This window comes from Cheilinus undulatus, linkage group 1 (genome assembly GCF_018320785.1).
Source record: "Cheilinus undulatus linkage group 1, ASM1832078v1, whole genome shotgun sequence".
Taxonomy (NCBI): Eukaryota; Metazoa; Chordata; class Actinopteri; order Labriformes; family Labridae; genus Cheilinus; species Cheilinus undulatus.
In genome coordinates this window covers 15645915-15657660 of record NC_054865.1, presented here as the reverse complement: position 1 = coordinate 15657660, position 11746 = coordinate 15645915, and the positions used below count along the sequence as shown (strand labels likewise).

The following is an 11746-nucleotide window of genomic DNA, read 5'->3' as shown; positions in this document are numbered from 1 at the left end:
CAGCTGCTCAGACCTTTTCCTATTTTTCTTTTCCAAATCTTATAAAACCTCTGCATGAGGATGCGTAACTCCCCTCCTCCTCATTCCAGACTAACAACTCAGTTTCCCACCTCTGCTTATCTTTTGGACAAGTTATCTGCTGACTTAGTTGCTCATCATTATCATATCTGTCTGATCATCTGCATTCCCTTATTGCACTTTTGGTTTTTGCCTTCTGAGCTCTTTTACTATCATATTTGTACAGTTCAACTGGATAGATTCAGATTTAACTAAGACCAAGAGTCATTCTGTTTCACTCTTTCCCTTAACTCTGAAAGCCATTCACGAGTAAGACATTACATAGAGCCAGTGAAATTAGTTTAAAATTTACAAATTACTTTGTAGTATTAAAAACTGCCTAGGCAGTAGAGCTTATTTCACTTGTTGGTTTGTTGCCATTTGTTATGAGTGGCTTGTTATTTTTTCATGGACTTGGGCTCATTTTGTTGCACATGCATGCTCAATGGAAAACTCAAATGACTCAAGGATCTATTGATGTCCTCAATTCTAGCACTCTCTGCTATGATAAAGTTATGCAACAGCTGGGCGCTGGCCTCAAAAAGATATACATTGTGCCTGAAATCAAACTAGATACAGATCCATCATATGTTTTCTTCAACTTATCTGGAGCTGGGTCGTGGTGGCAGCAGACTAAGCAAGTCAACCCAGACATATCTCCCCCCTACAACATTTTCCAGCTCTTCCTTGGCCAGATGAGATATATCCCTTCAGTAAGTTCTGGGTCTAGCCGGGGTCTCTTCCCAGTTGGACAAGCCTGGAAGACCTCCACAGGAAGGCACCCAGGAGGCATCCTAATCAAATACCTGAACCACCTCAACTGGCTCCTCCAGATGTCCGAGCTCCTCACACTGCCTCTAAGGCTGAGCCTAGACACCCTCCTGAGGAGTCTCAATTCAACCATTTGAACTTGCAATTTCATTCATTCAGTCATTACCCAGAGCTCATGACCATAGCTGAGGGTTGGAATGAAGATCCACCAGTAAATTGAGAGCTTTGCCTTCCGGCTCAGCTCGGTACGTCGGCAGTATTGCACCAATCTGCCTGTCAGTCTCATGGTCTATTCTACTCTCACTCATGAGCAAGACCCTGAGGTACTTGAACTCCTTCACTTCAGGCAAGGATTCACTCCCCAATCCACTGTTTTCTGACAGAGAACCATGGCCTCAGACTTAGAGGTGATGACCCTCATCTAGACAGCTCCAATGCCTGTTGGAGGTCCCCCAAGGAAGAAGCCAACAGAACCACATCATCTGCAAAAAGCAGGGATGAAATTCTGAGGTCCCCGAACCGGTAACCCTCCTCCCCCAGCCTGCGCCTCAAGATCCTGTCCATGAAAATCCCAAACAGAATCAGAGACAAGTTGGCTGAGGTCAATGCATACCGGGAATGTGTCCCACTACAGACAGATGGTTGCAGACATCTGTCTGTTGTAGACATTGGTATAACTGTCAGTCATTGATTGTGAATTGTTTATTTTGACTTTTTTCCCTTTTACTTCTTCTCTATGATACGATTGATACATGAGGTCAAAAGACCCCTAAGAATTATTATCAGCGGTTTCACTTATACCAATTTAACAAAAATACACATACAATCTTCTAGGTAGTCCTGTGCATAGTGAGATCCTTTCTAGTGACTTTTTTCCTGACCTGTTTCCTATTTTGATTTGCCACTTACTGAAATACTGTGTGTCTATATTCAGGAAGAGCTGTAGATACCTTACTCTTCTATCTAAGCCATAAAGACTTGGTACTCTTGGGTTGGGAAAGTACAGCACAGTTTGACCTTTAGAGCGTTATACATAGTGTAATTAGCTCATGTAAACACAGTGGTCAGCTGGTGTTAACAAGCCACAGGAGACATATATGTGGAGGAGGTACGAAGTGGGAGGAAGCAGCAGGGGTGCAAACTATGTGTCATAGTGTTCTTCAACCAGTAAATGCCACAAGACACACTCTGTGAACTTTGAACATAAATACACATACATCGGTATTGCACAACCAAAGGCTACACTCCTCATCACCAGGTTATTCAGGCAGGAAACCTACAGAGAATGAGAGCTAGAAACAGAAGATGCTTGTGTGATGAGTGTTGACAGAAGATAGGGGACAATAAAGGGATGTCTCAGACAGGCAAATACAGAAAAGGAAACGTAGAGTGATAAGAAAAGGAAGGATAAGAGGGGAGAGTGAGTTTGTATGAGAGCAGGAGTTGAGTAGGCATTTAGGTAGCAGTTTCTCTCACTCAGTGCAGACTCCAGCAGTGTGTCAAGTCTGTTAACAAGAGTTGATTTAAAACAGCTATTTGAACCAGTTCCTAGGAAACATCACTTTAAAGGCACCTATGTGGTAGCTACAGTTAGTTTATGCAGTTCAAGTGGTAATTTGTCACATTATAAAGCAACTGTTTGCTAAATTTCATTTGCAAATGGTTTAAAGATTTTGTGTCTAATTTTCTGAATACATTTTCCAACAATATTTCAGTATTCTTTATTTTGAAGTCTCAAAACAACTTTGAAGTTGGGATAATGCATTTTGATACACTTCCTCCACCAAAGTATCAGTTGCAAACTAGCATCTGAGCTACCAAACTTTAGCATCAAATAAAATATCCACCGCTTATTGTTTGTGATCAATTGGGCCTCCAATTAGCTACAATGTTCCATCTCAGGGGCAGCATCAGGGCAGATTTTTAGGACAGATCATGCTACAGCCGAATGTGGAAAGCTGTCCATATAGAAGCCTCCTTCAACTGCAGTTGACAAATGGATCCTTCTTTCCTTGGCCAACATATGATTTATCCAGTGCACCCATCATAGCTCAATAAATCTCAAGATTCAATGGCAGCCTACTCAAATGAGCTAGTGGACTCTCAAGCTGAGCAGATTTTTTTTTTAGAAATAAGCAGCTAGTTTAAACTCAAACTTAAGTTGAATAGCTACTACCAAAAGGCTGTATAACTTCAAATTGTCTTGATCATAAAGGTTACCTGATGCTAGTTATGTTAGCTGGTTCTATAGCAAGCTGACGGACACAGCTAGTATTCAGATGGGTAAGGTTGAAGGTACCATCTCTGTTCATCTTAGTCTGAGCAGTGTACATAGACTAAAGAGACTGGGTCTGTTGAAGGTTGCTACTCCTGAATTGGGACAGACCTATGACATCACTTCTTTTTGTACTTCCGCATTGGCTTCATATCGAAACATTTTAATGCTTGTGGCACCTCGTATTCCTTCCCAGTAGTTTTCTATTTCTTGCCAGTCAAATTTAGTAAAATAAGCTATAATCCATATCAGTCAGAGGACAGCTCCTCAGTAAAGTAACTGGCACTGCTTTAGTCACAGAGCAGCTGATCAAACCAGATCAAAGTAGGTCTATTCTCCTAATACACTCACTGTGATGTCAGGTATAGTCAAGCTGCTTGTTTCCCACATGGAGATAAGTCAGGGCATGCTCCCTTACACTGCCTCAAACAACAGAGACATGCCACTAACCAAATGTCACATGACAGCCTTCAAAATAAAGCTGTTGCATAACCATGAGAGCCTGGAAGCAGAGAGTCTGTTTACAATGATCCAGTCTGAAGCTGGGTGACTTTCTGAGGCTGTCTGTGTACGGGACTTCTCTGATGTTTGTGTTTGGGTTTGTGTGTCTCCATGCCCCCAAACAGTGCTTGCATCTTATCTGCAGTCTCCTGTGTGCATCAGCTGAGCCCAACATGGTTTTAGCACTTTATCAAACTGATAACAGCAACATGAGCAAACTTGTTTAAATTTTTACTCATGGATTCAAATATGATGCAGACTAAACACCTCATCCTCATGTGTTCACTTAAGCATTAACATTTATTTACAACCTCAACTTCTCAAGTTGGCAAAGGTCCCGTATAAGGTTATGTTTATACACGCTTTCCCTCATAACTGTTCTCAGAGCTAAAGCAAAACAAGGCGTGTATAATGACAACTATTCTGTTTTTGTCAGGGTTAAAACCTCAGATAGAAGGCACATTTGCTCTGAATGACTTCCTCGGTTAAAACAGAGAACTGAGGACAAAATGCAGCAGCTGCTCTCTCGTTGCTGTTTTTAAAAGATAGAAAAATGAAAACACCATCATGTTTCACACAGGCTGCATCCTCAGCTGGTGCCCCATGTAAGTGAGCCCAGGTGTGCTTTAGGGGGTCAAAAATACAAATCTGAAAAATGAACCCCTCTGTCTACTCTTTGTTCAAATGGTTGAAAAGTATAATTTTACCCAACTGTTATAAATGTATTTTTTACAGATCTGACTGATCATGAACTTGCATAGCAGTTTTCTCACCTTAGCTTTCTATTTGTTTAATGGTTCTGATCTTCTTGTGCACAGCTCTTTAACATCAGACCACCAGGAAATGCTTATATGACACTCCTCTCAGATGTCTCTCAACCACTGACAGTCAATACACTCATTTATTGGTGCCACTTCTAAACCACTTTTTTCCTGACCATTTTTGCCACTGTTAATTGCCACTTTCACCAATTGTGCACAATTTTTGCCTCTAACTGCTTTTTTATCATTTTCCCCTCACATTTTAAGCCCTTTTCATCTTTTTTTCTACCCATTTTTGCCACTTTGAACCCATTTTTTGCTATTTTAAAAATAAAATTTTACCATCTTTTCCACTCATTTTTTAACCCTTTAACCCCATTATGGCCTTTTTAATCCCTTTCACCACCTTCTAGCCTGTTTCTGAAACCTCATAGCCGTTTTTGACACTTATAAATCCTTCCCACCGCTTGTTCTGCCCATTTTTTACACTTTCCAGCATGTGTTGCCTCTGAACCAATTTTTTGCTATTTCTTCACATTTAGAAAAGAAAGTGCAATTCTCACAGATTTTATAGAGAAACAAAGTTTGCCATAATTTAATTATTATCCAAATACTTTTCCCATTAACTAAAATATACTGTTGACAAAGAGACCAAACAGCTTTCTGAAAATGTACATTTTATAATCACTATTTAATTACAATGTAGTTATTCTACTTTGAATTTGTCCATGACAGGGTGGACATATTTTGCTGTTTGCAGCTGTGCTTGCAGTTAATTAATAAAAAGTCTTTGAGCTTGACCAACATGCATTTCTAACAGTATAACATCTACTTCATACAATGAATATGAAGTTCAATGGAAAATCTCAGCTTTTTCTTTTGGAAATGAGGAAGTCTCAAAGGCACCTTATGATGATATTGGCTCATTTTTTTTTTTTTTTTCAAAAGACAACATATTTTTAATGTATCACTTGTATCACAAAAATGGAAACCATGAAAATATGATATAAATTGAAAGAAAAACTACAAACTTAAACTAGTGGTAGGGAAGTCTACGGAGCAACTGTTAGAATAACTTGTTGACTAAACAAATTATTCACATTTGTCATAAACTGAGTCTTCTAATATCAATCAAATGTGTCAAGCACAGCCACTGAAGACAAGCTGAGGCTGTAGCAGTTAACTGAACTGATAAGTTGTATTTCAGTGGTCTTGCCAGTAGTCCATGTAAGATCTTTGTGATCCTTGTTGGTCTGCTCTCAGGGGAGGCTCTGTTGGTTGGCCTTGCTGGTAGACAGATGTGTGCTGGAAGGTGTGAAATGTTGCGGGTGGAGGATTTAGCGGCTGCTGGTTCGATGATTGGACAGTCAGTGGGCGTTGTGGTGGAAGCTGCCCCTGCTCTTGTGCTTCTAACCCAGCTAGATATGCGAGGATATGAATTTTGGCCTGTGTCTGTGTTGCACGGGACAGCCTGTTCAGCTGGGGCACCAAGCTAAGAGCAAAATAAAACATCTCCTCATCTTGGGAGGGGACATGTGGGGCAGGAGTAGTCAGAGGTTGTCTGATTATGTCTAGAAGCTGTTTCTCCACTGTAGGTGGTAAAAGGGATCCTCCTTTCTGCAGCTGCAGGGTGTTTCTTGAGCTAAAATTTACAGAAAGCAATTCATAACAAAATCATGTTAAAGACTTGAGAAAACCACAAGTGTCTGTGAAAAACACAGTGAATATGACATTCATAATGAATTGGTTGTTGTCACAGCTCTGCAGATACAATATGTATATCTTATAAATGAAAAAGAAAACCCCCTTACCTTCTGCTTTGCTCGTGAGGTGGATGGGAATTTATTTCAGTGTCATATTCCCACTCCTTCTTGGTGCCACCAGTGGTGTTACTCAACAGATTTTTCTGCTTCTTGTTTTTAACAAAAGCATCTGAACAAGTCTTCCATTCCCTCTTGCATTCATCAACTGTTGGGGCGGAAAAATATGTTTCATATTAATATGATACAACATTTCACTCTTGTCTATTCAGACAGGAACTGGAAAAAGCTTCTTCTCCTTGCCCTTCAGTAGCGCCTTGGGGTGATCTCTGTTTCTGGAGCTGACCTACAGGGCAAAGAGGGATACAGGATGGCAACTCACTTCCTTTGACAGGACAAAGAGATGTGGAAAGCCATTGTTTAAATCCTGCTCCGACTGGAACTAAACAAATTGCTTGGGAGCAATTGATGGCAAATATACCTCTTTTCTCATCACAAGAAGATTTGTTTTTCCATTTTATTTCCTGGCACATGCAGATGACTGCTTTACATTTATTCAGTCCCATCCAGCTCATCTCTTGAAAGAGGTATGGAGGCCAAAACCATGGGCCTTCCTGTATCAGCCCTTTACCAGGTTAAGGAGCACAGTGTCAAATGCCAATCACTGTGGTGGGTGAATGGCAGTGCTGTCTGTGGGCATGTCTGGTTGGGTCTGTATGTGGAGCTCCATTGTGGGCTCATGCACTGTGCCTCCCACGCTCCTCTTGGCATTCTGCAGTGCCATAATACAGTGGGAATTCATACACTGGGACACCACTACATATGTAATGTGTAAGTAAAAAGGCATAAAGATGGCAGAACTTTGTTTACAGTATGACTGCAGAGCCACCATCTGTATGCGACTTCTGTTTCTTTCCCTGTCTATCAGTAGGGTGTTGTGTACAACACAACAGTTTAGTATTTCTCTTCTGTATGAATGCTTTCACCGCACGTGCCATAGGAACGTGAATCTGAATTACATCTGAACTTTTCCAAGCAATTAAAATGGCCACAGAAGTGGATTATAAATGAAAGGGAAAGATCTAAACTACAGTTCGGATGTGCAGTGCACTCAGGAAGTATTCAGACTATGCAAAAACACTTGAAACTTAGCTCAGGTTCCTCCCATTTCTCTTGATCTTGCTGAGATTTTCTACTCTTTGATTGGAGTCCACCTCTGGTAAAATAAACTGAACATAATTTGGAAAGTGAAACACCTCTCAATACAAACCTTCACAGCTGACAATGCATATCAGAGAAAAAAACAAGCCATGATGTCAAAGGAACTGCTGGCAATGGCTGTTTTTAGAGATGTGGACCATTTGGCTCAGCTCAGAAATAAGGTCTGAGGTTTGACTCGCTCTTTATTCTATCCTAAATAGGAGCTGACTTAAGTCATTCACATGAAATGGCCAGCACTTAGCACAGCTCATAACTTATTTAGAACTCAGCTGTCATTTTATAACTGTGGACCTCTCCCACTTAAATCCACCACACAGTTAGCTGCTGATTCACCATACACACAGAGGGGTTTATGTTTACTCAATACAAACCTGACTGATGAGCCACTGTCTCCTTCCAATCATCCTCACTGTTGTCAGTATCTGAATCAAAGGTGTCCTCAGTCTTGACCTCTGTTTCTGATTGTGAGTTTATCTCTGAGTCTGAGTCTCTGGCTGATTCTAGTCCTCCACAGTCCTCTCCATCATCAGCTCCTGTTTCCGTCTGCTCAGTAGGTCTTTGGGGAAACTGTGAGGACTGATGATTCACTCCATCCCCAATCCTTACATGAACAGGAGTGAAAGGGAACTTGATGGTTTCAGCTTCCTCCAGTCCTTGAAGCTGCTCTCCCTCCTGTCTGCTCCACAGTTCCTGCTGCTCCTCTTTGATACGTTGAGGCTCAGTGCTCTCCAGCTCCAGAGCTGGGCTCCACTCCTGCTGCTCCTCTTTAATTATAATGTTTTTTAAGTCGTTGGGGGTTGAAGCTGAAACAAAGGTAGACACTTGTTAATTCTTACTTGCAAAATGAAAAACTGTAACAAATTTATAAACACGCCATACTCAAAAGTTGAAAAAATTATCAATTGAAATGGAGATCTTCTCTTAAAAGCAGAACTGTTGACCACTTGTGAGCTTGCCCAAAGCCTAAGACCTCCATGTTGGGGTTCTTCTGTTTACTCCAAAGTCCAGATTGAAATCTACAATCAGATCCAGCTCTTACTATCAAGGCTCCTCTGCCTTGGAGCAACTGCCTAAAGGATATAAGACTGCAAAATCCCTGTCATCTAAATCAGCGGTTCTCTCAACCGGCCTGTTGACCAATCATGGCCCACATATCAGATTTTTTTAACCATATCCAGATGTTTTTAATGGAAAATGTGGTAGTTTGGACTTGAAAAGAAACAAAGGATGTGAAAGAACAAAGAGATGAAATAAAGCATAATTTAGCCTTTTTGCATACACAACCCACAACAGATGGCCTTACCACCCACTTTTGGGTCCCGGCCCAGCAGTTGAGAACCAATGGTCTATAACCTCTTCAAACTCACTTGTATTGACTTGCTTTTCTGTGATGAGCAGCTATCTTTTAATCATCTGTTGTCTATTTTTCATTTCAGTATTTTTCCAACCTCAGACTTTAAAGTTTCCTTCTAATTGTTCGTGCTTTTATTTCTACTTGTTTGTTTTCTCTTTTGATATTTTTTCTATTATATGTGGTTTACTTATTATTGCTTTTTGTTTATTTCATTGTTTGGTTTATTCTCTTATTTATTCCCTTTTTCTTCAAATGTCCTTTGTTTCCTCTTTTTGCTTTTATAGTATTTATTTCTTTTATTTCCTCTTACTGCTTTGATTTCTTTTTGACTTTTAAATTCTTATTCCTTCAGATTTTTTTTTTTCTTCTTAATGCTTAATGTGTTGAATTTCTCATAATCTTTTTTGCTTTAATTCTCTTTTATCACTATAATTTCTCTTTAATATCATATTTCTTTTTATTTTTAATCTGTTAACAATCCTTTTATTTTCTTACCTGTATTTCCTTTCTTTTACTTAAACCTATTTCCATTATTTGTCTTTGTTCTTCTCTTCCTTCATGTCTTTTAATTCCTGTAATAACTTTAATTGTTTCGTATTTCCTCTTTCTGGTTCTTACTTCTTTTATTTTCTTATTTCTTAATGATTTTACTTCTTTTACTTCATCTTACAACTTGCATTTCTTTTAGTTTATTGTACTATTGAATTCAGGGTTCCTACAGGCTTTTAAAAATCAAATTTAAGACTATTTAAGACCTTTCTTTAGACCTGATCTATGAAAAACGAATACCAATTTTGCACTGTAAACTGAAAGGATTTTGAAATGTGCAACCAGGTAGCCCAGAAAATAGAAAACTTGAATAGTATTTCACAACAGTAGTTCATCAAATCACGGTGAATCAACAACATATGTGGGATCTACAGTGCTAGCCCAGCAAATGTAACTAAGAATGACCTGAATTATGGAGAATATTTAAGCAACAGTTTGTGGAGGAATATTATGAATATCATATAAGGTTGGCTCAGCAAACAGGATTGGATATGTCCTAATACATGTCTTAGTTAGAGTGCCTTCTAAAATGTAAGACCTCTCACTAATAAAAAATCAGGCTTTTAAAGAAACTTGATGACCATAAATTTTAAAGGTGCAATTTAAGACTTCAACACTTTGATCTGCAGGAACCCTGTGTATTTCTTTTATTTCTCTTTAATATGAATGGGTTATGATGACTTTGAAATATTTGAATAGTCATACATTTTAAAGCAAGAGTTGAGTGGCTTATTAAAAGACCATAAGAATAAATTGTCTTTAGTTCACCTATGTCTGACTGCTCCGCAGGTGTCCTGATGGATTGATTTGGGTCTCTCTGGTCAGTGGTGGAGGAGCTTTGACGTATTAAGCCATTGCGCTGTAAAAATCCTTGAAGCCAGCCTCTGCTAGCCACAAACGTCTTGCCTCCATCACTTACTAACGGGTAGATCTCCAGTGCTTTAGCTCTTATTATTTTTCTTGACACCCTCTTCTGTTTTTCCCTCATTGAATAAATCCATTGAGAGAGCCTTTTCTCCAGCTCCAGGCTGACCTTCTTCCTCCCTCCTCCGGTCAGCCGTGCTCTCCTCTGGTCAGCCAGCAGCAGTTTGGCCCTCTGTTTCCTCCAGTCCCTTATCCTTTTAGGGTCGATGTTAAAGAACCTGGCAGCTTGTTCTCCTGATGTCTTCTCTGCATACTGCAGGACTGTCTCTTTGAATTTAAAGTCAAATTTCCTCCTGGTCTCCATGCTCTTAGAGATACACTCAGGATTATAAGAATCCGACATAATTAGACAGGGACTGGTAATTGACGTTAGTGAGAGTCAAGAGAGGTGAACACATCAATAAGCATGAATAAATAGACTGCTGCGGATGTTTCATCTTAGCATTGAATTACAGTTACATTAATATAGCGGAGAAAGAAAACATGCCTGCTGTTTAAAGCTTTGATTTGGGGTTTAAAACAGCCTCAATAACGCGAGTCTTAACGAACATGCTCCTGCATCCACACTGTAGACACTGCAAAATAAAAACATCTTTGGGAAATAACATCCGGGTACCACCAATCACATCCGGGTCATCGTTAGCGTTAGCTCATATTACGGCTGTGTATTTAGCCCCAATACGAGTAGTTTGTCTCTAGAAAGAATGACAGCAGCGTAAGTAACGATGGTAGTGATAATCTGGAGCCCCGTATGCCTAAATAAAGCTGTTCCGCTCACATTTTTCGGTGCTTTTCGTCAGACTCATCTGACCGGTGGACTACAAAAGTTTTCAAGCTAGCTGGAGCGTAACAGTGACGTCACGGTGACTGATGGAGAAAATGTTTTTTGACGAAATTTGTGCTGATATAAAGTCGGTGCCTTTGTGTGAAAATGTCCACAGTACACAAGTGTTGTGCTGAAGTCAAAGTGCAGTTACTCTGTTTAAATTTTACTTAAGTTAAAGTAAAGGTACTAGTCTATGGATCTACTTAATTAAAAGAAAAAGTAGGAGTTATACAGTAAAATATTATCTTTCTTTTCTTATTGGCATAACAATAAAAGAATAGATCTTCAACCAGGTTGACGGGAAAAGCTACGACTCTATAATAAAGTAAAATACACACAGCAAATTTGACAGTGTTCATTAAACCCATATAGAGTTCAAATCAACACTTTAAAACAGTATATGTTGGTCCACACTACTTGTAGTTTAACTACACTTTTAAAAGTCTTAAATATTTTACAATATTACAGAGCTTCACTTGCTCTTGAAAATCTGTTGCAAGCCAGGTCTCCTCTGGCAAGAATAAAGCAGAGTAAACCTCCTCGCAAGGCAATGCATACTCCTGCACTATGCAATCTTAAAGAGCACCAAAAGTCACAGGCGGGAACTCTAACTCAGTGGATAACTGAAATAATGGTGTATATATGTCTAATAACAAACAAACATACAAAAAAAAACAGCTCACAAGAAACATGATCAAAAGAACGCCAACAAGCATCAATGTTTAACAGGCAGCATCCAAACACAAC

General features: G+C 39.5%; 1 protein-coding gene across 1 annotated transcript; it reads right to left on the bottom strand.

Annotated features, from left to right (window-relative positions):
• Positions 1-5000: 5000 nt before the first annotated feature.
• On the bottom strand, positions 5001-10738 carry LOC121510985. The gene is made up of 4 exons (XM_041789440.1): positions 10018-10738; positions 7718-8149; positions 6177-6333; positions 5001-6007 (listed from the first exon to the last, which is right to left on the bottom strand). The coding sequence occupies exons 1-4, from the start codon at positions 10514-10516 to the stop codon at positions 5569-5571; spliced, it is 1527 nt and encodes a 508-aa protein (XP_041645374.1). The 5' UTR covers positions 10517-10738; the 3' UTR covers positions 5001-5568.
• Between the last annotated feature and the right edge of the window lie 1008 nt (positions 10739-11746).

Coding starts and splice junctions, on each gene's coding strand:
- LOC121510985 (XM_041789440.1), bottom strand. CDS start 10,516: ATGTCGGATTCTTATAATCCTGAGTGTATCTCTAAGAGCATGGAGACC. Junction 8,150..10,017: donor TGCGGAGCAGTCAGACATAG/GTGAACTAAAGA, acceptor CCTTTGTTTCAG/CTTCAACCCCCAACGACTTA. Junction 6,008..6,176: donor CCTCACGAGCAAAGCAGAAG/GTAAGGGGGTTT, acceptor TGTAAATTTTAG/CTCAAGAAACACCCTGCAGC.